Source organism: Erinaceus europaeus, chromosome 8 (assembly GCF_950295315.1).
Source record: "Erinaceus europaeus chromosome 8, mEriEur2.1, whole genome shotgun sequence".
In the NCBI taxonomy this organism is placed as follows: domain Eukaryota; kingdom Metazoa; phylum Chordata; class Mammalia; order Eulipotyphla; family Erinaceidae; genus Erinaceus; species Erinaceus europaeus.
The window spans coordinates 1068212-1093885 of NC_080169.1; the positions used below are offsets into that span (position 1 = coordinate 1068212).

At 43.1% G+C, this 25674-nt stretch overlaps 2 protein-coding genes across 2 annotated transcripts in view; both read right to left on the minus strand.

The window, feature by feature from the left end:
• Positions 1–25674, minus strand: part of PPP1R17 (protein phosphatase 1 regulatory subunit 17) — a 749123-nt gene that overhangs the window by 107248 nt on the left and 616201 nt on the right. The window lies entirely within an intron of this gene.
• Positions 1–25674, minus strand: part of ITPRID1 (ITPR interacting domain containing 1) — a 95847-nt gene that overhangs the window by 56410 nt on the left and 13763 nt on the right. Inside the window, exons 4-8 of the mRNA XM_016191658.2 lie at positions 19780–19831; positions 18268–18354; positions 14282–14484; positions 8732–9306; positions 1810–1867 (exon numbers count right to left, since the gene is read on the minus strand). Of these exons, the coding sequence (XP_016047144.2) occupies positions 1810–1867; positions 8732–9306; positions 14282–14484; positions 18268–18354; positions 19780–19831 (975 nt within the window). The remainder of the gene's footprint in view (positions 1–1809; positions 1868–8731; positions 9307–14281; positions 14485–18267; positions 18355–19779; positions 19832–25674) is intronic.

The following is a 25674-nucleotide window of genomic DNA, read 5'->3' on the forward strand; positions in this document are numbered from 1 at the left end:
TGATCCTACTTTTTGGTTCCTGCTCATTAACCATCTTGTCTCAACTTAGGTCATCTCACTTTGCAGACATCAAGCTACAGATGCAACCATGACTCCATCCTGACTTCTCTGGGCAGACGACCTCACCAATGTGTCCGGAACCCTCACCTCTCCAGAGCCCTGGTCCACTAGAGAGAGATAGAAACAGGATGTGGGTGTGGATCCACCTGCTAACACCCACGCTCAGTAGAGAAGCAATTACAGAAGCCAGAACTTCTACCTTCTGCTCCCCCAATAACAACCTTGGTCCGGACTCCCAGTGGGGGAGAAGTGACAGGATGAAGATAAGAGGGCTCTGTACTCCAGCTCCATCAGCACCCAGAGAGAGAAGGGAAGGAGAGGGACATATGGAGGTAGTTATGTTATCATGAGTGCTTGTAGGGAAAGAGAGGATTGAATGGGGGGGTGGGGGCAACTATGTATAAATGTGGACAGATAGTTGTAGAGAAGATGGTTGGCCCATGTCTACAGCCTTAGGGGAACTACCGTGGGTTGCAGTGGGGAGAGTGAAGACTCAGAACTCTGGTGGTGGGAATGGTGTGGATTCAAACCGCTGTCCACATGTAATTCTGAAATAAAAAACTAATTAATTAAAAATAAAGGAAAGTGACAACTAGGCAACTTGCTTTTACTAAGGGCTTAATATGAAGAAAGGATTACAATCACTGTGTTTCAAGTCTAAGTGCTAGCAGAGAATTAAAATATCTGCACGTGGAAGGTGGGGGGTATGGATAAATAAATCTCATCAATAGTTATAAGAGGCAAGCAAGCAGGTAAAGCTGACATATGCAATGAAAAGGTACAAAGTTCAAGTCACATGTGAAGATCGTGCTGGGACATAGCACACATGTCACGACCACAGCTAGCAGTGCGGTATGCTTTGTTCTCAGTTTGCTAGAAGGGTTGATCCTAAAAGTTCTTATTTCAAGAGTAAACTATTGGTTTTTTTTATCTCTTCCTATCTTTTTCTCTTTCTTTTTAAAATTAATTAATTAATTAATTGTTGGATAGAGACAGAGAGAAAATGAGAGGGAAGTTGGAGAGGCAAAGTGACAGAGAGACACCTGCAGCTCTACTTCACCACTGGTGAAGCTTCCCCCCTGCAGGTGGGGACCAGGGACTTGAACCCGGGTCCTTGAGCACAGTAGTGTGTGCACTTAATCAGGTGCATCACTGCCTGCCCCTTCCCCCTCGCTTTGGTAACTATATAAAGTAATGGAAGTTAACTAAACTCTCAATAATCACTTAGCAGTACATGTTAGTCAAATCATTACATCCTGCACCTTAAGCTAGTTATACCTCAGTGAAGTTGAAAGAAGAAGAACAGGGTATCAAATAATTCTTTGCACTTATCTCTTTTTAAAACAGATGGAGAAACTGAAGTCCAATGACATAACATGCACTAGGCAGCATCAAAAAGGTGCCAGTAGAAGTAAGAGAAGACTCACCCAGTTAGTCCCAATCTCATAGGAAACTCATTCCATGTCTTGACTGGGTCATGTGAACGGTAGGCACGCTGTCCACTGTGTTGGTCCTACTGCTGTTGAACATTCGTGGCAAATGTTTTGGACTGATAGACACGTTTGCATTTATAGTACTTTTCAATAGTCATGGGTAAAAATAGCAGGAGTAAGTGATCATAGAAATAGACACAATACCTCTTAGAGATTATTTAAGACATGCACACTCAGGAGATTTAATGCCAGTGATTGACATCCTCATTTTGAAGGACAGTGATAGAATCGTGCACTTGAACGAATGAGTTCTTACCAACGGTTCCTGACGTCCTATCAAGAGAGTTGCCGGCCTCTTCCTCAAAGCTCTGAACCTATGACGACAAAATGCATCAATCGTAGTAGAAATGATTTTTATACATAATTCACTTTGCTCCCTCAATCAGCACATGACAGCCTACTCATTACCGTTGAGAGAAATAAACTCGCTATCTGAACTCAAACTGCTTTCAGCCTGCTGCCGGCAGACAGGTCAGATATTAAAGGCGCTTAGATAAAGACTGGGAGGACTAATGTTCAGGGCAGTGAAGAGAGAATGTTACTGTGGGTGGGAGAAGCAGAGCCCCTGCCTGGAAGATGTGGCTTCGGAATTAAACTTAAATAACATGATTATTCTAGACTCTTTTTGTTGTTGTTGTTGTTCCCAACAACTTTGAAATGATTTTGGAGAAAACAAATTATTTGTCATATTTTACTTTGGCTCTCAAAGGGGATTATTTACAACTTGGTAAACTTGTGGGAAGCCACAGAAACTTCAAAACTCAGTTGCTACATAGACTTTGGTGAAAAGAAATTTAATTTTTGGGGGGGCTGGGTGGTGGCCCACCTGGTTTAGCACATATAACACAAACTGCAAGGGCCCAGGCAAGGATTTGGGCTCAAGCCTCCACTCTCCACTTGCGGCGGGGGGTGAGCTGGGGTGGGGGGATTTACAAGTGGTGAAGCAGATCTGCGGGTGTTTTCCTTTCTTTTCCTCTTTCTCCCCTCCCCTTTCAGTTTCTCTCTGTCTTGTCCAATAACATGGAAAAAATGGCCGCCAGGAGCAGTGGGTTCATGGTGCTGGCACTGAGCCTCAGCGATAACCCTGAAGAACAAAAACAAACAGAAATTTAGTTTTGGGACTGGGTGGTGGAACGCCCAGCTGAGTGCGCCATGGCCTGGGTTACGCCTCCACTCCCGCTGGTGCTGGGGAAGCTTCCTGAGTGCTGGCGCCATGCTACAGGCGGCTCTCTCGTTCTCTCCCCCTTGTAGCTCAATTCCCTCTGTCTCTATCAAATAAATATCTAAAAAAGAAAAAAAGAAATTTAATTTCCAAATTGATACACTGAATTTACTTACAGAATTCCTTTAAGAAGTAGTGTTTTGGGGCCAGGTGGTGGCACATTTGGTTAAGCTCACGCATTACCTACCACGCACAAGAACCCAGGTTTGCGCGCCCGCCCCCTCCCCTCCCCACCAGTAGGAGGGGATGCTTCCCAAGTGGAGAAGCAGTGCTACAGGCATCTCTGTCTCTCTCCCTCGCTCACCCTCCCTCCCTCTCAATCTCTCTCTGTTCTATCAAGTAAAATAGATAAAGTTTTTTTTTTTTTTAATTAGGGTTGGGTGGTGGCGTGCCTGGTTAAGTGCATGTATTACCATACATAAGGACCCAGGTTCAAACCCCTGGTCCCCACTTGCTGGGGGAAAGCTTCACAAGTGATGAAGCAGGGCTGCAGGTGTCTCTCTGTCTCTCTCCTTCTCTGTCACCCCCTCCTCAATTTCTCTCTGTTTTATCAAGTAAAATAAATAGTGGGAAAAAAAAGAAAAGAAAAAGAGGGGAAGAAAAAATATTTTAAAATACTATTTTGCTAATGATAATAAAATTGTTATAATAAAGTAGCATTTTCTTAAAAACAGTAACACAGTTTACTATGGACATTTGATAAATAAAACAATTACAGGATATAAGTAAATAGTTTACTATGGACACTTGATGAATAAAACAATTACAGGATATAAGTAAATAGTTGATATTTGTATTTGAAATGTTTTTGCAGGTCTTCTTTTAAATTCATTTACTACTTATATGCAGCCAATTAAAACTTAAAATTTGACCATATGCAAGGACCTGGCTTTAAGTCCCCACCTGCGGGGGAGAGGGGGGCTTCATGAGCAGTGAAACAGGTCTGCAGGTGTCTCTCTGTCTCTCTGTCTCTCTCCTTCTCTGTCTCCCTTCCCCTCTCAATTGCTCTGTGGTATCAAATAAAAAAGAAAAAAAACTTAAAAGATAAACAGCACCTTTAGTGTTTGTACAGTAGGCCATGTTTTGAAGGTACATCGAGTTACTTAGTGACTCTTTTCATGATGGGATCTACTACAAATTTTGCAACTTGAAAGAACATCGAGATGAAGATCCAGCTAGAGGAGTTTGCTTTGTCCTGGAATAGTGTTTACTGGGAAGGGTTGTCTGAATATTGAAACCTAACTCAAATCACATCCACTACTTTAGTACCATGCTAAGGGGAGTCCAGGGGAGTCCTGGTGCCATTCAGAGGTGCCTCTCTTCTCTCCCTCTCCACCTCTCACTCTCTAAGAGAACAGACATACATAAACACTGCAAATATCATGGCTCATAAGGTGAAGAAAGACTTTTTACCCAGGAATAAGCAGAAGATTGTGAAGACATGGCTCAGCAGTGTAAGAAAGAAATATGTATTCCCTTTTAGAATATCAATCTGTTTTCTTTAAAGAAATTACTTTAGGGGTGGGGTAGTGGCACGCCTAGTTAAGTGCACGTGTCACCATGCACAAGGACCCAGGTTTGAGTCCCCGCTCCCCACCTGCTGGGGCGATACTTTAGGAGTGGCGAAGCAAGTCTGCAGGAGTCTGTCTTTTCCTCTCTGTCTCCTCTCTCTTCTTCTCAGTTTCTCTCTGTCCTATCCAATTAAAAAAAAGAAAAGGAAAGAAATTATACTTATAATTAACGAGACACATTTAGCATTGAATTTTAATTATTTTGTATCTCAAATGTATGTGAATCATATAACTTTTCAATGTAATAAGGAAATTATTTCTGCTGTGACCTTATCATTGCAAAAATGCATTTAGTGCGATGAAACTGCAGCCTTGTCTATTTAAAGCAATACAAAATCCGAAAACTATCTAAACTGGAAACCAGGTGTCGTTCCTTATCGAGTGACTGCTGTCACCCTCATCCTGCTGTTAAGAGGGTAGAATCCTTGCAAGTGGCAAAGGAGATGAAAGGTGAATTACTATAATTGTTAAGAAATGTCTTAAGTTTTTAGTTGCAGAGACTTCTAAATACACTGAATAATTAGACTATTGAAATGTAAGAAACATTGAAGTCTACTACGTTAAACAGAAACCTATGTTGAATTTTGTATTAAAAACCTATGCACACTTTTGTTGAAAAATTCAAATTGTCAAATTCAGCCAGGAGTATGACTTTCAGGAAGGTCTCAGAGACAGATCTGGAGGTAAGATTTGGCCAATCCTAGTTGAAATCCTGATAACTAGATAGTTAAATACATTGGGTTATGTTTCAAATGCCATGAAAATCTGCCAGTTTCACACATATTTTTCATTCCTTCTAATTGGATTTTTTTTTTAAACTCGCTGTTGAAAAATGGCTGCAAATCTGGCATTAGTTCTATTTAAGATAAAACCAACCAGGCCTCACTCCTCCACTGGTACTGGGTGGAACAAATATTTTTACCTCAGTATGTGTGATGAGGACGTAATACTTCAAACATATAGTTTAGAAAAAACAAAAACCCAAGTTGTGAGTTTCTTTTATATCATTTTAGGGCTATATCTGTCTGCTACCCAGATTCTCCTTCCCCACACCCCCCACAAATCTGGACAAATATTAAAGAAACGTCACACACTGAGTTGGCTATGAAATTGAACACAGCATTCAGGTTGATATGGGAGTCACAGAAGTACTAATAGCATCAAATACTTTTTAAAGTTAGTGTATTCATTAAACAAAAATCTGCACTTAATACCTATCATGTGCCACAAAAGAACATATGAGTCTGTTTGCTGCTATTGTTATGCCTGGGTGGAGTACTGCCATATAGTAATGTATACCGGCCCCTCTACCCCCTTACAGAACTGTCGCTTAAGAGCGTCTCGCGTGTGCTAGGGAGAGCCAAGATCCTTTTCTTAGTTCTTTCGTGATTTGGATGGTCCCATCCTTGCTCTCTCGTGTGCAGGCGTGATCTGAAATGAAGACCCCTCTGCTCTAATACAGTGGAGCTGGAAGCTGAAGAATGTCGACTGAGGGCTTAGCAGGGTCTGGAAGGCTTGAGAATGGGCTGGAGTTTGTGTCCTTGGTAATGTAGCAGACTGGCTAATGAGCAGAAAGATTTCAAAATACTTTCTCAAACAGTTGAGCTGGTGGGTTGGATCTTTGCAAAATCAATCTTAAAAATTTTTTTTTATGCTACCTCTGTTTCTTTTTCAAATCAGAGTATTGGCTAAAATTCTACTTACTTAATTAACTAATTTATTTTTACCCTTTATAATTATTAGGATACTCTAAAAGTTAAGTGAAAAAATTTTTTTTAAATTACAGTTAGGTGAATTTCTTAATGTTTTAAAATTATTTTTGATGTAACATTTTCATGATATACATAGTCATTAAAATGACTAATAGCAAAATGCAGTCATGTGTTGCTTACTGTAGTTTCCGAAGGACAGCTGCATATACAGCAGGCCACATATTGTGTGTGGTGCATTCTACTACCTGCTAGTGGACGTGTTCACCCAGGTTTATGGAGTTATATTCTGTGGTGGTACACAGCTGCAGACGTGCCTAGTGGCCCATCTCTCAGAACACGTCCTTTGTATTAAACTTCATGTGACTATATTATAGGTTTTCTTTATACTTTGTGGAAGGGGGAAGGCTATCCTATTTACCTAACTTTTATTTTTTAAGTTCAGATTATGGTTAAACCTTATTTTCTACCAATTCTCTCAACATCCAAGTTGGTTAAGATTTTTCTTACTCCTTACATGTCCCGAGTATGTGTATGTGGTGACATGGAAAGTGTGTCAGTCAGGCTGGGAGTATGGATTGACCTGTCCATGTTCATGTTCAGCGGGGAAGCAATGACAGAAGCCAGACCTTCCACCTTCTGCATCCCACAATGACCCTGGGTCCATACTCCCAGAGGGATAAAGAATAGGAAAGCTGTCAGGGGAGGGGAGGGGATACGGAGTTCTGGTGGTGGGCACTGTGTGGAGTTGTACCCCTCTTTTTTTGCCTCCAGGGTTATTGCTGGGGTTCGGTGACTACACCATGAATCCACTGCTCCTGTTGTTGTTATTATTGTTGTCGATGATGTTGTTCGTCGTTGGATAGGATGGAGAGAAATGAAGAGAGGAGGGGAAGACAGAGAGGGGGAGAGAAAGACAGACACCTGCAGACCTGCTTCACCGCCTGTGAAGCGACTCCCCTGCAGGTGGGGAGCCAGGGCTCAAACCGGGATCCTTACGCTGGTCCTTGTGCCTTGCACAACTTGTGCTTAACCCGCTGTGACCCCCGAGTTGTACCCCTCGCACCCTATGGTTTAGTCAGTGTTTCCTTTTTATACATAAAAAATAAAAAAGAAACTGTGTCAGTAAGTCTGTCACTGTCTCCTATATTTGATTTATGACACTTTCCTGTGGTTTGCTTGAGAAGCACAGAGAGCTCAAAGAATAAATGGCTCGTCTTTGAGATTTGTATATTGATACCCACCCCATTTCTCAATAACTTACTTGTAAAAGGGGGAAAAAAATCTTGTTCCATTTTTACCCTTTCAATTTTTTAATTAATTAATTAATTAATTAATTAATTTATGTGTTATTGGAAGAGACAGAAATTGGGAAGGAAGGGGGAGATAGAGAAGGAGAGAGACAGAGAGACACCTGCAGCCCTGCTTCACCACTCATGAAGCTTTCCACCTGCAGGTGGGGACCAGGGCCTTGAACCTGGGTCCTTGTGCACTGTAATGTGAGCGCTTGCCCAGGTGTGCTTGCCTGGCTCACCTTTTTTTACCCATTGTAATTCAAGAATGGAGAAATGAGTGAAATTGCAGATGTATTACAGAAGTGCAGTGCAGGCGGGGATACTGCCTAAATGCTGGTGAAAATCACCATGTGAGTTAAGGTGGAGAAGGAGCGCAGAACAAGTGTGAGGTACAGGCTGTGTTACGGAGTTCTCAACAAACCCCAACACAAGCAAACAAGCAAATAAAATACAGTACCAATTAAATAATACATATAGTAAATATATTTAAATAAATGCCCATTAATTAATATATATGTATGTACATATATTATAGTAAAAATCAAAGTCAAGCCCCAACTTTTTTTTTTTGCCTCAGGGTTATCGCTGGGCTCGGTGCCTGCCTGCACTATGAATCCACTGCTCCTGGAGGCCATTTTTCCCATTTTTGTTGCCCTTGTTGTTATTGCGCTTATATAGGACATAGAGAGATCGAGAGAGGACAGGAAGACAGAGAAGGAGAGAGAAAGACAGACACCTGCAGACCTGCTTCACCTCTTGTGAAGCGGCCCCCCTGCAAGTGGGGAGCCGGGGGCTGGAATGGGGATTCTTACACTGGTCCTTGTGCTTTGCACCACGTGCGTTTAAGCCACTGCGCTATTGCCAGCCCTCTTCCAAATCTTGGGTCCTGTTTTTGGCATCACTGGACACTTATTAATAAACATATTACTTGCAGTTTTTGATAGTCTATTTGGGGAGATATCATCTGTGTACACACACACACACACACACACACACACACACACACACACACTATTTTTACCATAATAAGCCCTCCTTGCCAAAGCTATGACAGTGAAGGACATAATTAAACTGACCCTCAGAGAAGAGGAGACGAGGAAAATTATAGAGTATATAAAAACATGTTGATCTGAAACAGTGCATGAACAGATGCGAAGCAGAAATACCTGTGGATTCAGCTATGAACAAGGGAAACAAAGGAGTAACCAAGAGCTACGTTCTGACTGCTGTAGCCAGAGCGACTGCGAGTGTCTTAAACTAAACAGACGTTTGGAATAACCAGGAATTGAAACATAGAGGCTGGAGGCTGAGAAGCCAAAGGAAGTCTTAGTGAAAGATATCTATCTTAACAGGAAAGTGAGTATGTGGGCACAACACTGACCTCTTCCATTTCAAAAGAGTCTTGTGCACTGTCTCCATAGCCAGGCAAGTTCTTCATCTTGCAGGTCTGAAATAAGTTTTCCTTTCGAGTTCTGTCCGTCACTGGTCCATCAGACATGCAGGAATGAAGAGCCTGTTTGGCCAACTTGGATGAGTGAGGCCACTGTTTGCTCAGCAAAGCACGGGGAGGGTGACATGGCAGCGAAGTATCCTTGGTTGGTTGAGACATGCCCTCCATTGATGGAGACAGATGACTCTGGTCACAGTCGTTTGTCGATGCTGACAGCATCACTCCACATTCTGCTGGTTTTGCAGAGGTGATGGAAGATGTGCTCTGCATCCTCGAGGACTTTGGTGCTTCAGGACTGCAATCCAATCTGAGGCTCTGTTTGGAAGCTCTTCTGAAGAGTTCACCCACTCTCTTCTGATTCTCCTGAGCCCCACTGGCGGAGGCTCTTTGTCTACTCTTTTCTCCAGCTTTCTCTTCAGTTTTGTTTGGCAGGATGTTAACATCATTCAGCAAAGATGAGAAGGCACTGGCTACATGGTCCAGGAGTTTTACCTGTTGGAAACGACCTGTACAAAATGATGAAATAAAACAGAGAATACAGTTTTCAGCTGAGGTCATTCCATAGGAAACTTCACTGAGAAGCACTGATAACGTGAGATTTCAAGATGGGGAGTGATCTCAAGTCAGCACATACCCTTGTTGAGGAGAGAGTTAACTATCTACATAATGAGATATCATAGTTCTATGGATAAAGAAAATACAGATTTACCCCCTCCTGTTGAACTAAAAAACATCCCTGGGAGTCAGGAGGTAGCGCAGCGGGTTAAGCGCAGGTGGCACAAAGCTCAAGGACCCATGTAAGGATCCCGGTTCCTGCAGGGGAGTCGCTTCACAGGCGGTGAAGCAGGTCTGCAGCTGTCTGTCTTTCTCTCCTCCTCTCTGTCTTCCCCTCCCCTCTCCATTTCTCTCTGTCCTATCCAACAATGACATCAATAACAACAACAACAATAACTATAACAATCAAACAACAAGGGCAACAAAAGGGAATAAAGAAAGAAAAATTAAAAAAACTTCCTAAGACATGACTTGTAAGCCAGAATGATGCAAAGTGAAGAAGCAGTTGCCATTAACATACGTGCTGAAGGTTTTGTCTTTCTGAAGTAAAAAGTGACCTATTAGACTGTGCCAGACAACATGCAGTCTAAAGCAGCACTGACATATACACAGTCAATGCAGGCGTGGTGCACTCAGTGCTCTGTCTCTGCACAGTGGTTCCTGGGGAGGCAGCTGGTGGTGCCGCTCTCAGCCTGCTGTGCGGGCCACCTCTAGACCAACTGCAGTAAAACTAACACTGTGCTTTCACTTTTTACCTTTTGTCATAAAAGTAAAAAACCTTCTTTGGGTTTCTTCTTCTTTACATTTTTATGTATTTGCTGGATAGAGACAGCCAGAAACTGAAAGGGGATGGGGAGATAGAGAGACAGAGAGATACCTGCAGCCCTGCTTCATCACTTGCAAAAATTTCCCCCTGCAGGTGGGGACCAGGGTCTCAAACCTGGGTCCTTGCGCACTGGAACGTGTGTGCTCAACCAGGCGCGCCACCATACAGCTCCTGGATTTCTTTCAGTTAGTGAAAATAGGTATAAGGTCTCATTTAATGTCATCCACAGATTTTTATAACTCTGACTATAAGCAAAAAGAAACAAAAGGATAATGACACATACAAAAGTAGGCCCCTGATTAACATCATTTATAAAATCACCCAGGATTCTTATTTTCTCATTAATGTTATAATGAAATTTCATTGAACAAAACAACATAATCTGAGGATCTGTTGTTCTTTCCTAGGAGTGGAATGGCACATGCAAACTTTCAAGAAGCTGAGGACACCTGCATTGTTTACATTTAGTTTTATACTTTCTATATTTACTTTTGTATTTCACTCAATGCTTTCTGTACTAAGCTACATATAAAAGAATGGGCCTGGGTCTCTTGGCAGTGAGCATCATTTCACAGTGTTAGGAGGTTGCTAGCCACAGCATCACTTCCAATACCTCCGTCTACCCAGTCACCTGAGAGAACAGAAAAGTCCTGATGAACATGGACTCCGGAGGGCTGGACCACAAGCCTGGGTAAACCAATCACTGGCAGTGTGACCACAAAGTAAATAGATACTTGATGCTGAACTGTGTGCCAAGCACATAGTAAGTGGTTGGTCTCTTTGAAGAAGAAAGGTTATAATATCTATCTTATTTTCCACATTCACCTCATCTGCTGTGCAGACACAAAACACATCTTGGTAGTTAAGATGAATATGCAAGGTTCAGGAAGGGAAGATGTGGTCTTTGGCCTTCTAGGTGGAGACAGTCATTCATTGTGAAAATCCACTGACCTCTGCAAACAAACCAGCTTCTACAGCTTGTCTTTCTGAACGCTCAGCTCTCAGTCATTTAGACGGTTACTTAAGTATCAAATTAAATAGCGTTTTGGGAGAGAACTAATACATCACAAGATAACTTGGGAATATATTGCTATTTTGGAAAAAAAACCAAATTAAGTATATTTTACACCGGCAGATAATCAAACTTAGATGTGTAAACAGAACGTCCTGTTTTCTTGCATAGCCTTCTTCAGTCCCAGTGATAACACACAGGGCTGCATAGCTCAGCAACGATCAAGGGTCACATGCGGGCTGTTTCCCTCTCTCTGTCCTCATGGCTCCTATCCAACAATGCTGTTCACTCTTCCATAGCATGGCTTCGAGCCTACCTGTTTCCTTTTGTCTGAAAGAAGGCATTGACTAATGCCTATTCCAAAATGGTACTGGGTTTCTCCTATACAGAGGAATGCGATAACCTTTTATAACCCAGAGAGACTTGGGTCTCTGGGTGTTTTCAGAAGCATTCTGATAACATTTTCTTTTTGCATTCATCTTTGTTTGCAACTAAATCTCTTTTGGGAGCCCGAGGTTACAATTAAATCATAATTCCACTTTTATGATGGTCTTAATAGCCATCCCATAGCAGATTTTATACTTAGATTAAAATAAAACCTATCAATTTAATGAGTTCACTTAGTCCAGAGAACACAATAATCTGAAGTGCTTTCTTTGTTTGTTTGTTTTTTGCCTTTGGGTATCTTGAACCATGAATCAATTCATTCTTACTGCTTCTCCTGCCTCCTACCTTTTGATAGGAAAGAGAGGAAATTTAGAGGAAATAGAAAGGGAGAGAGACAGAAAGACACCTACAGCCCTACTTCACCACTCGTGAAACTTTCCCCCTGATGGGTGCTGGGGGTTTGAAGCCAGGTCCTTGCATATAGTGCTGTGTGTGCTTAACCTGGTGCACCAGCCACCACCCAGCCCCGAAGCTTTCTGTATTGACTGTGAACAAAGAATAGTTCTGTCCTTTGAGAACAACCACCTAATTGTATCCCTGCTTGTTTCACACTGGAAGTTCTCAACTTCCTGGAGTCAAAAGCGTTGACTAGACAGAGACAGGCTTCGCCCACTCACTATCAGCAAAGTGTAAGTGGTGGAGATGGAAATGAGACAAGATAACGCCCATGAGAGAGTGCCTGCTTAGCCCTGGTTTGAGCCCCATCTCCACAGCACTGGGGGAGGCTCAGTGCTGCGGTGTCTTTAACTGTCTCCCACTGTCTCTGTTTGAAAATGTTGTCCCAGAATGGTGAAGTCCAGAGACAAAAAAAAAAAAATCAATATGAAGGACCAACACAACACCTACTCCTTATCACTTCACAAATCACAAGTGAGCTCCAACACTCCTCAAATGTACACAACTGTGTCTTTCCTCAAGTAAAGGTGATCAAGGGCTCAGCTTTCCCAGCACTAGAGACAACAGTGATGGGCACTGAGCATTGTATTCACATCTCCAGATGAGTGCGACTTTTCCTTTTCCTTTTTTTTTTTTTTTTTTTTGCCTCCAGGGTTATTGCTGGCACTAGGAATCCATGGCTCTTGGAGGCTACCTTTTTCCCATTTTGTTGCCCTTGTTGTTGTCGTTATTGTTGCCATTGGTGTTGTTGGATAGAACAGAAAGAAATGGAGAGAGGAGGGGAAACAGAAAGAGGGGAGAGAAAGACAGACACCTGCAGACCTGCTTCACTGCCTGGGAAGCGACTCCCCTGCAGGTGGGGAGCCGGGGGCTCTGGAACCAGGATCTTTAGGCTGGTCCGTGTGCTTTGCACCACATGCAATTAATCTGCTGTGCTACCGCCCGACCTGAGTGTAATTTAAAATATGTATATTGATAGGACTCTTGAGACCTGTCTCTGTATTCATAAAAACAAGGGAAACACACTAAAATGGAAGGTCTAAGTGAAGCTCCTGTGCCAGCTATTTGTTGAGAGAAGTTTTATCTAAGTTAACTTTTAGTCAATTGATTTCTGCTCGAACCAGGATCCTTAAGCTGGTCCTTGCACTTCGCACCATGTGGGCTTAACCCACTGTGCTACTGACTGACCCCCTCTCTGTTACTCTCAGTCTCCAAATCCCCTTTCAATTTGGGCTGTCTTTATCCAACAAATAAACGTAGATAATAGAAAACTTAAACAAAAAGTGTGATTCACTGCAGGACATATATCCCCAAGTTATGTGAACATAGTATAAGTACCCCATGAATATCCTTGAGAAAAGTTCCCACTGACCACTAGTTGGGGGTAAATAGTAGCAAGCATAATCTCAAATGTTTTAGACACCATCAGCCCACTCATCTGCGGACATGACTGGTTAATAACTAACACTTTCAGCTGACCTCAAGGAGGAGACGGTGAAAGCTTCACCTAGTGACTCATTACAGCCCTTGCCAGAGGCTGGCTTCTCTGCTTCCTGGGTATGTGACCATGGTGTGTTTTCTTTTCACTAGTATTACCATGTTATCTTCCTTCTGGGTATACAGGGAAATTATGAATCATGCACCACTTGCAAGTTAGATGAGACCTTCCCCACCTGCCAGGGGGAGCTTCACAAGCCACAAAGCAGTGCTGCGGGCCTCTCTCTCTCTCCCTCTCCCCCCTGCCAGGGGGAGCTTCACAAGCCACAAAGCAGTGCTGCGGGCCTCTCTCTCTCTCCCTCTCCCCCCTTACCTTTCAATCTCTCTGTCTCTATACTAAATAAATATTTCATAAAGAAAAAAGAAATGAAGTGAGACCCTGTGACTTATTTTGGACAATAAAATCTGAAGAGATCTAGTAGGTGTGCATTGGAATGGTGAGTATAATTCTCCACTTCCTAATTTATTTTATGCATTTTATTTTAATTTAATTTAATTGAATATTATTTTCCTGTCACTGCTGTCTGTCAGTGAGATTCCAGATGGTGGAGCCCAGGCTATGAGTAAGGAACTAGGAAGCATGTCTTCCTCCTGCAGGTAGAATGATCAGGACACAGACCTTGCTGCTTGCTTCACTGCAAGGACGGGTTGACTGCTACGTGCGAGCCAGCCCTTCCCTTTAAATGCCGTGGTCCACGTGACCACTCACCACCATGCTGGCACTTGGGTCCACGTGCTCTTCGCTTACCGTAGAGGCTTGGGTTCTCGATATCCATGCGCTGCTTTTGTGCCTTGAGAAAAACACGGATGTTGATTCCTCTGGCTGCTGAGACACAGCCCAGGAACCTGGCTGGGATCTGTGTGCAGATGTCTGGCTCATCAATACCAAACCCCAGATCCAAGAGAATCTCCACTGGATCTTCTTCCCAAAACTCTAGCCATTCAGGAATGCTGTGGTGAAAAGAGGAATGACTTTATCTAGTAGCCATCCGCTTAACCAACAACATTTTTTTTCCTAAATACTGGAATCACCCATTCTTCCAGAAATTGAGTGCAAGGATTCTGAACAGATAAGTAAATGGTGCACTTGCTAGAACTCTTATATACTTATTTAAAGGACAGTCAACCACCCCCAACTCAGGGACTGCTGGCCTGGATTTTACAGGAACACTAACGACATTTCCTACTTGATTTCTGTTTAAATAGGCAAGTGTTCATTAGATGGGAAAGAAAGATGGGCTGGAAGCCAGAGGCAGCACGATGACAACCACATAGAAACCACAGTTGACAACAAGAGATAAAACGGGAGAGGGGGCATGGAATCCAGTAGAGTCAAAGAAGAAAATGTTAAAACAGTGTCAGTCTAGGGTCTTCTCAGCTTCACAAGTCTATTGAGAATATGACGAGATGCAAACTGCAAGAACTGATGTTTATAAAGGGTGATGTAAAATCCCAAGGTAGAGTTAAAATATGTTCTGTGTTTCCTTGAATTTGGCTGAGAAACAAGAAGCACTCTCATCAGACTGCTTTACTCAGCTTTGGTGCTTAAAATGATAACTGTCAGCTATCTTGAAATGATATTTACGAATCCCAGCACTTTCCAGTTACTGCTCATCTCACTGGCCGTTCTACTGACCTTTAAGAATTAATGGACGGGACGGGATGGTAACACGCCTGGTTAGGCACTAGTACTACACAGTACATGAGTGTGCACATGCACCTGGGTTCGAGCCCCTGGCCCCCACTTGCAGGGGAAACTATCCGCAAGTTGTAAAGTGGTGCTGGAGGTGTTTCTCTGTCTCTTTCCCTCTCTGTCTCTCCTTTCTCCCTTGATTTATGCATCTACCCCATGAAAAATATTAAAATAAAACAAGCCAAAAACGTCTTTAAGAAAAGCATCAGTGGACTATCAGAACCTGAATCTTTGAGGAGGTTTTCCTAGGTTTGTTCATTTTCTGTTTCTGTTGAGGCTTCTGTTTGCCTCTAAATGACACGTGAAGGAAACGATGTGGTAGTTTCATGGCCTCTCCTCTGAAGTTGGATAAACCATAATTCACTTCCTTGGGTGGTCACGCATCTAACAACAAGCACCCCTGGTCCCACTGAGCAGGTGCCTGGACTGCCAGGCTCCCTCAGTTATGCTCCCCTTCCTCATGTGGGCTGTGGAACTACCGTTTAGCTTTTGTCCCCAACCAAACAAGGGGAGTCCGGCAAGAATTTTAGTTTTTTAAGTACAGTAATAAATTTTATCTGCCTCAACATACTTAAATTTTACTTCCAAATTGAATCAATATAAGTTTATTAATGATGTGGGTTTTTTTTTTTTTTTTTTTTTACACTTTTACATTGTTGGAGCTTTGCCACTCTGGTTTGACTTTTTCCCACTGAAAAAAGAGAGAGATAAAGAGACATGGTGGGCCAGGCAGTGGTGCACCTGATTGAGTACGCTCATTTACAGTGCGCAAAGACCCAGGCTCAAGCCCCTGGTCCCCACCTTCAGGGGGAAAGCTTCATGAGTGGTGAAGCAGGGCTGCAGGTGTCTCTCTCCCTCTCTATCTCCTCTCTGTGTCTGTCCAACAATAAGTAAGTAAAAATATTAAGAAAGAGAGAAAAATATATTTTAGAAAGAAAGAAAAGAGACATGGTATATTGCACCAATGTAGGGCTCTGGGGGAGGAGGGAAAGTGTGGGGGCTCAAGTGCGGTTTGGGACCCTGGTGCATGATGATGTTAAAAAGACCAAAGTTGATGTTAAGAGTGTTTTGCAGACACCTATCACAGGGAGCTGAGAAATTACACCCATGTGGCAACAGCTGAACTATAAACCATTAACCCCCAAATAAAGTAAAAATACAAGTAAAAGACAGACAGAGAGCCAGAGCCAGAGATAGAGATAGAAGGAAGGCAGAAGAGACATCAAAATGCCACAGTGCTGAGGCCTCCCTCTCCCCCCAACATCATTCACAGGAGTGGTGGCCTATGTCCCTCACCATGGGTGTGTGTGGGGGGGGAGCTTTAAATGGTTCTATTTATATATCTTAATTATCAGAAAGATAAGGAACAGGTGGTCCAATTGTTTGGTATCTTTATAGAAGTTGTTCAAGAAAGAAAAAAAAATCCTTGCAAGAATTCTGAATTTAATTTGTTGTTTTGTTGAATGTATAGGCAAAATTTCTACCTTGCCCACTAATCCAAATGTTTACGGGACTTCTAGCATGTTCTGGGATCTCATTAGGTTCCTTAAAGGAGGGACTTTCCCAAGATGCTCGGAACTGGCCTTCCCAGGACATGTCCCTTTGGGAGAGGAACTGTTTCCAGATGAGGCCAATCATGTGCCCTGTAGGCACATGAGAGTCTTAACTCTCCCTAGACAGTCGCATTATCACAAATTAGGACTTTTGGGGCAGATGATCTGTCACAGAGAAACCTTTCTATATAACAGGACCAACACTTAATTACAAATCATGAGTTTTAATTTATTTTTCTGAGTGTTTTCATAGTGATTAACAAGATTGTAAGATAACAATTCCACACTGTTCCCACCACCAGAGTTCCATGTCCCATCCCCTCCATTGGAAGCTTCCCTGTTCTTTATCCCTCTGGTAGTGTGGACCATAGATCTTTATGGGGAGCAGAAGGTGGGAGTTGTGGCTTCTGCAATTGCTACTCCACTGGACATGGGTGTTGGCAGGTGGATCCACACCCCCAGCCTGTCTCTGTCTTTCCCTAGTGGGGCAGGGCTCTGGGGAGGGGAGGCTCCAGGACACATTAGTGAGCAAGCAGGAGGAATTTGTCCCAGGAACTCTGAGTCACTCTTCCCTTGTCATATGTAGTCCATCCTTCTCTCCCTGAAGCCCCAGGCCCTACTCCATTCTTCATATAGTCTCAACTTGCCATGTTAACTTTGGAACATATGCACATTTATTGATAGATTCTCCATACATGTATATTTAAATTCATTCTTTTATCCTCCTAATTGATCAGTGTTATTTGGATGGTTCTAATACTGCTGAGGAGAAGCCAGGGAGCAATTGGGGGAAATTTCATCTCCATGTTTACACACCCAAGGTAAAGTGGGAACATGAACGAAAAGGGGAGACTTACTTCAAAGGCTCACAATCTCATGACCAGGAATGTCTAAGTCATCATTAAACACAGTCAGTACCACTGACTTTTTATTTTCTTTACTTAAATTTACTTGCTCAAGTAATACATTCAACCCACTAAAGAAAGAGTATATTTCACACAAGGTTTTTGTTTTTGGTGGTAACCCCACAAAGTTTGACTCTCTTTCTCCCACATATAGATGTCTCCTTACACATTATTTTTTTCTCTGTAGTTACATGAATGGTTTGCAATGTCCACTTGCTTACTTCATAATTAGTAACATGCTTTATATATTTTTCTGAATTCTGCATTTCCCCCTTTGAAATATGACTTGAAGACCAGTTATGGCTAGTATATGTATCCCTCCCTTTTCCCCTCTCATCTCTGTGTAGAATGTCATAAAGTGCTGGGCCGATGGTGTATTTGGCCATCTCCCTACAGATAATCTAGCCCAGTTTCCCTGCCTCTTTCAGACTGTGCTTGCCAGAACGAGTTTAGAAACCCTTTATTCATTCTCTTATCCACCCATCTAATAAGTATTTCTCCAGGACCTACGTATAATTTCATGAAACCCACCACTGCAGGGGATGATTTCTCTGTGTAAAAAGTGCCTGGGGGAGTCCCATACCTTTGTGGTATACTTGCAGCGGAATAGCAGGAGTTGAGACTGGTCCCTCTGGACAGGGAGGGGGTTTCTGAAAAATGATGCAGAGACCTACAGTTGGGAAGGAAACACCAATGATGAGATGTCCCGGTTTACGGCCTCTCCTGGGAGGTCACTGTGAGTCTCCCCAGAGCAAACAGCCCTGGTTTCTCTCCATTTCTAATAACCCCACAGTGCCCATGCCTTTGAAGGAGACAGAGCCAGTGCTTCTCCTTTCAAGAGCCTTGTGTTGCAGAAGGTGTGAGAATCAGAGTGTTAGGTGCTCATTATGAAGGTGACAGAACGTCTCACTTGTGACAGATGGCAAGTCATTGGGGAACCTTTGGAGCCAACTTTAGGAAAGAAGTTGAAATCACATAGTGAAGGAGGGAAAGCTAGTGGCTGCCGAAGTGATTCTGACCTCATGGCTGTGTGTGTGAGTGTGTGTGTGTGTGTGTGTGTGTGAATGTGTGTGCGTGTGTGTGTCTGTGCACGTGTGCGTGTGTATGTATTCTGTGTGTATGTATCTGTGTGTGTATCTGTGTCTGTGTCTGTGTGGTGGGTCCTTATTGCATGGTTAGCAATCTCTAAGTGCTGTCCCCAGGGCTCCTGTAGCAATCTACTTCTAACAGTAGCAAATTCCAGCCATATCAAGTCTCGTCAAATACAGCAGAAAATCATCAACATAAGAATTTGCCAGTAAATACTGTGCAGAGGTTAATTTTCCCAAGGAGATCACATTATCCTACTTAAATGTGAATTTGCCTTAGTATTTAATAAAGATAGCTGGGATAGAGACAGAGAGAAATTGAGAGTGAAAGGGAGACAGAGCAACACCTGCAGCCCTGTTTCACCACTTATGAAGCTTTCCCCCTGCAGGTGGGGACCAAGGGCTTGAACTTGGGTCCTTGCCCACTGTATCGTGTGTGCTTAAACAGGTGCGCCACCACCCGGCCCCATTATGTGCCTATGTTTTCTAATTCAGAGGCCACTGAGGGGGCTCAGAAGTTTTCAGTTCCATGAAAGACCCGGGTGATGCTCATGTAGCCCCTTTTGGGAACCCCCTTGAGAGCTAGTCAACTAAGGACTCTCATTTTTCTCTCTCTCCAAACATTAATAATTGTATGTACTATTGGTCAGCTAGTAACATTATAATGAATAACACTGACCATAATGGAAATATGAATATAATGGTTTGACAAATATATCTTCATGAAGACTTGACTTAAATTAGAATTCCATTTACTCAATACATATTAATTAACTTTCCCCTCAAGCCAGAATCTGTTGAATTCACAGATGTACTCCTTTATGACATTTGAAGGACCTCTGTTTCTCTCAAAGCCAGTGAAAATGTTGCAGGCAGTTGGCCTAGATTTCCAGACCCCAAGATCTCAAGAGTCATGACCTTCATGAGAAGGTATCCTAAGTTCACTTGAGAGTTGAAAGGTGTGGCTGCCCAATAAAGGAATAAAGTCACACCAATCTGTCACCTACCTCATGTAGTCTCTCACAGTCACTGGGACCATTCCTTGTTCTTGCAAAGAAACTGCAACCAGAAAGAGGAGAGGTGAATTTCATTCCCTTTCATCTCATGGAAGATGTTCTCCTTGTGCAATGAACTAACATAGGATTGGTTTACATATCTGATACTGTATGGGCATTTCTAGAGTGAACAAGACAGAATGTAATTAGTAGCTGAATTGTGTGGACAAGAACTTGAAGAGATGTAACATTTTCTCAATGAAGAGGGAAATGAGGGGCGAATGAAATAGTCAACAAAGGCTTCCTAATGAAAGTGGTGGACGTCACCGGTCACATCCATCAAGAGCATCATCAAAAGCCCTCTGTGGGCCTGCCTCTCCAGGACCTTGCCCTCCATGTAGAGCAGCAATGGTAGGAACAGCCCCACTCTCTGAAAGGAGGCTGGTCAGCCTACTTTGCCACTCAAGGAAGACAGGTCCTGAAATGAATGCAGCCTAGAATGTTCCCTGCTGTGAGCTCAGATTGACAGGGACTCAGAGCTCACACAGGCTCTGTACTAAATATGAATAGACATGAGCCCTAGGTCAAGTAGATGAGGCAAACAGTGAATTGTATTCATAGTTTTTCTTCACAACTGGGAGCTACTCTCTGCCCTAACCCAACTTCCTAGCCCTTTTCTCAACTCTGACACCATCTTCCCAGACAATATTTTTTTCCACCTCTATGTTAACTAACAAACTCAAGCATAAACTAAGATAGTCATAGGCCTAGGAACATACCTCAGTTAGACGTCCACATTCCTTTCCACCCTAAGATTCCTGTTCTCATCTGCCCTACTACTACTTTTTGGTTCCTGTTCATTAGTCATTTTGTCCTCTTTTATATCTTACTGCCTTTCAGCCACCAAGTTGCAGACACTATCATGATTCCCTGAGTGGACAACCTCACCAATGTGTCCTGAAACTTCACCTCCCCAGAGCCCTGTCCCATGAGGGAAAGACAGAGACAGGCTGGGGATGTGGACCCACCTGCAAACACCCATGTCCAGTGGAGAAACAATTACAGAAGCCAGACCTCCCACCTTCTGCTCCCCAAAAGAATGCTGGTCCCTACTTCCACTGGGGGAGAAGTGACAGAGGAAGATGACCAGAGGGCTCTGAACTCCAACTCCATCAGGAACCATAGAGAGAAGAGGACAAAAGGAAGGACATTTGGATGTAGTAATAGGTGTAGGTGTGACTTGAAAGGAAAAGAAGATGGGGCCACAGGAAAAAAGGGGGAAATATATACAAATATAGGCAGATGGTTATAGAAATAATAGTTAACCCATATTTACATCCTTAGAACTGCTACAGCTTCCGATGGAGGGAATGGGGATAGAGAACTCTCATGGTGGAAATAGTGTGGAGTTGTATCCTTGTTATCTTGTAATTCTGTAAATCAATATTGAATCACTGAGAAAATTTAAAAAAAGAAAGTGATGGAAAAGAGATATCATAAAATAATGCCTATCGCAATCCAGACAAATGAGTGACCCAGCATTAACCAGATGCCATCTATCCATTTGTCTCACTGAATCCTTATGATAGTCTTACAAATTAGGGTCTATGCTGATTTGTTTCAGGTAAGAACACTGAAACTCACAGGAGTTGCGTGATTTGTCTATGTTCATATCCGACACTGAGAGATTCAGGAGCTGATCATTCCCTTTAATATTTACAGCAAAAACAGTCATTTTTAATATAGCACTGACTTTTGATGAGCAAATGTGCTAAGCATGTTACATACACAATCTCTTAATAGTCACAACAATACGAGAAATAGGTCTTGTTAAATCTCACTTTATAGAGAGGCACACTAAACCTTAGAAAGATTCAAGACATTGTCCACTGACAGGGCAATGCCACAGGCTGATTTGTTTTGTTGCTGTTATTTCTTCTCAAGCACCATGTTGTTACCCATAAAAGGTCTTCTAGTTTGCTTGAAGGCAGGTAGGTAAGTTTATATTGATGTACTGGGGTATGGGAAACACAAACTCTGTGAGAAGGCAGTACACATGACTAAGATGACAAGCAAGTCTCGTCTGCTTGGCTAGTTGTTCTGAACACAGAGCAGAGGAACTTAATATTGGATGCCAGTGAGAGCCAGGCCAGGGCTGTTTTGGTGTTCAGAACCTATGGAATGTTCTGAACTGGGAATGACTGAGATAAGTACAAGGTCCTCACAAGGTGTATCAGTCTTATTTCCTCCCTCTTGGGGCTCTTTTGAGCACAAATGTGTGATAGGTATAAACCAGGAAGTGTGACCACCCCTCACTTCTGTAAGAGCAGCAAGCTTTAAACGCCACTAAAAAGGATGCAGGTTGGGGGATGTTTTGGGAAAATAGATCTGAATGATTGAAACACATGAGAAAAGTCCAAAACTTAATGAAGGGGTCTGCAGTCTGACTGTAGCCACAGAGCCTCCTTGATTAGCTCTCAAACTGTGAAGTTAGTGTGGGATGTTGAATTTCTGGCGTGGAGACAGGAACACTTACAACTTGCAGGTATTTTTTTTTCCTCTATCTCTTTCTTGGTGCAAGCAATACAAATCCACTGTTCCTGGCAGCCATCCCCCCTTCATTCTATGCTATTTTTTATTTGACAGGACAGAGAGAAATTGAGAGGGAACGGGGAGAGAGAATGGGAAAGAGAAAGAGAGACACCTTAGACCAGCTTCACCACTCAGGAAGCCACTCCCTTCTGCAGATGGGGACCGGGGGCTTGAACCCAGGTCCTTACTAGTGATAACATGTATGCTCAACAAGGTGTGCCCCCAACTCCCCCCTTTTTCTATCTTATTTGACAGAACAGAGAGAAACTGAGAGGGGGAGTGGGGGAGACAGAGGGAAAGAGAAACACAGAAATCTGCCGAGCTCTTGAAGTGTCCCCACGCCTACAGGCATGACAGCTATTTTTTTTTTTTTTACCACAGCACTGCTCAGCTCTGGCTTATGGTGGTGTGGGGGATTGACCCTGTGGCTTGAGAGCCTCAGGCATAAAAGTCTCTTTGCATAACCATTATGCTATACCCCCACCCGATGGCAGCTATTTTTTTCAAAGGCTCAGTGACCCGGCTGACGGGAGGAATAACTTTGGTCAAAAGGTCAGGGGTACAGAAGTATTACTGAGGTGTGAGTGAGCAATGGCTTCAACTCAGTTTGGAATACAGGAACTTTCGTTAAAGAGGTGGTAAAAGGATTAATATAATCATGCCTGACCTCCAAAACACATGGGACTTTACCACCAAAGAGAATTCTATAATCCCTGCCCCACTAGGGAAAGAGAGAGACAGGCTGGGAGTATGGATCCACCTGTCAATGCCCATGTTCAGCGGGGAAGCAATTACAGAAGCCAGACCTTCCACCTTCTGCATCCCACAATGACCTTGAGTCCATACTTCCAGAGGGTTAAAGAATAGGAAAGCTATCAGGGGAGGGGATGGGATACGGAGGTCCGGTTGCAGGAATTGTGTGGAATTATACCCCTCTTATCCTATGGTCTTGTCAGTGTTTCCGTTTTATAAATAAAAACTTAAAAAAAAAAACCTCTCTGTGAGACAGATCTTAAAGACATATGGCATATGCGTCACTACTTTTAGTGTCACTCCCACTTCAGACATTATTAATTATCTTTTTTTCTCTTTTTTAAAAAATATTTATTTATTTATTTATTTATTTATTTATTTATTTATCATTGGGTAGGGAAAGAGAGACGTTGAGAGGTGAGGGGGACATAGAGAGGGAGACAGAGAGACACCTGCTGCCCTGCTTCACGAAGGAGTTTTACTAGAGATATGATTATGCCGCATTCTAACAGCTGAAACGTATTTCTCTACACTGTTCTCCTGCTTAGTTTTTTCTCCCTGTGAAATACTTCTGGGGTTCAGTTTGCACACTACCTATCAGCACGGAAACTTGTGTCTGAGCCGTCTCTGCGAGTCTACTGCAGTTCTTCTGCATGCTGCACTGAGCCTCAGAGTTTCTCAAACCAGAACGCCTTGGATGACTGCACCTGTCACAGCAGAGAAAGTCTGATCGCCAGTTTCCTGGTCAGGTTACAGCTGCAAGCACAGAGCAGTCTTTCAGTGGTCGCGGCTTGATGCCATGAGGAGTTCAATAATAAGTTGTCCAAAATGGGAACAAAATGGTTTTCATTTCTGAGCATTTCTCTCTCTTTTTTTAAACTTATTTTTATTTATTTATTGGGTAGGGACAGAGAGAAATTGAGAGAGGAGGGAGAGACAGAGAGACACCTGCAGCCCTGCTTCACCACTCGCAAAGCTTTGCCCCCTGCAGGTGGGGACCAGGGGCTTGAACCTGCAACCTTGCGCACTGTACTGTGTGTGCTTAACCAGGTGTGCCACCGCCTGACCCCCCTTTTTTTCTCTTTTTTCCTTCCCACCATTTCCCTCTCTTCTACTGACTCGCATGTAACTCACAAATGCAGACTCCATTTGTGACTGTTTAGTGTTTCTGACACCTCCTTTCTCTTATAACACGCCGTGGCCCCAGGACACTGAACTGCGTATTATATCAGTGCCACTGCTCTTTTCACTGCTGCTCTGGATTTCCTAGAACTCGTGAATGGTGATGCATCTCTGAGCCAGGGGTCTGGTGCTGTGGCCACGGGAAACTGCTCAAACTATCAGAGAAGAAATGGTCCGTTTCCAGATATTGGTGAGAATAATTGGCTCAGACTGACAGAAATGTCACAAACTCTGTACAAAAGGAAACATCCAGAAATATCCATAACCTTTCACTCGGGGCTTCTTCCAGGGGTCCAAGGGTCCACGCAGGTGTTCCCACGGTAGACATGCTCTGTGGCCCACACTGCATGGCCCTGCCATCGATGCTCAGGCATCTCCAAAGAGGAAACTCCAGCAGGAGTAAGTGAGGCTGACTAGGTCACTGGGGTCGAGTCTGGAGGGTGTAGGGGAAGGGGCCCCAGAATGCTGCCCAGCTGAAAGCTTCACACTGTGTTAGCACGGGCTGGGGCAAGGCCTTTGCACCTCCCACCTCACAGCTCCCAAAGGCCCAGTCATCTCGAATGATCCGGGAACAGGTGGGGTACTACGCACACCTGAATTCCATCTTCAGTGATAGAGAGACATCTTTTTTTTTTTTTTTTGCATCCACAAGTATTTTCTTTAACTGATATGACTAATAGTCAAAATAAATTTGCTTAAACTAGATTTTAAAAAGCCGACTTAATTCTAAAACTAAGAGACCTGGAAGAATTTTAGCATAAATATAATTATCTTCTAAATGGAATGTATGACCACATGCTCTTATGATTTCATAGAATATGAAGCCAAATGACATTAACATCATATATTTTGCACTACTTTTTATGTACTTTTCTCTGCTCTATTTTCTTTTCTTTTCTTAAATTTTGTATTAGTGGTTTAATAATGGGGAACAAGATTGTAAGATCACAGGGGTACAATTCCACACAGTTCCCACCACCAGAGTTCCGTGTCCCATCCCCTCCATTGGAAGCTTCCATATTCTTTATCCCTCTGGGAGCATGGACCCAGGGTCATTATGGGGAGCAGAAGGTGGGAGGTCTGGCTTCTGTCATTGCTTCTCTGTTGGACATGGGCATTGACAAGTGGATAGATACCCCCCAGCCTGTCTCTGTCTTTCTCTAGTGGGGCAGAATTTATTTGACTTCCTAGACTCTTCCTGATCTTGTCTGAAAACGACAGAAATGTCTTTCTCCATCCATTGCATTCAGACTGCACTGTCTTTACTGCTGCCAAGCTTAGCTTTTGGAGAAAACCCAGCCAGATAAAATGATACACTGTGGGGAAATTGTGAGGTGCCTCACAAAGCACCCTGCATTCCTGATACTATGGCCTATCTAC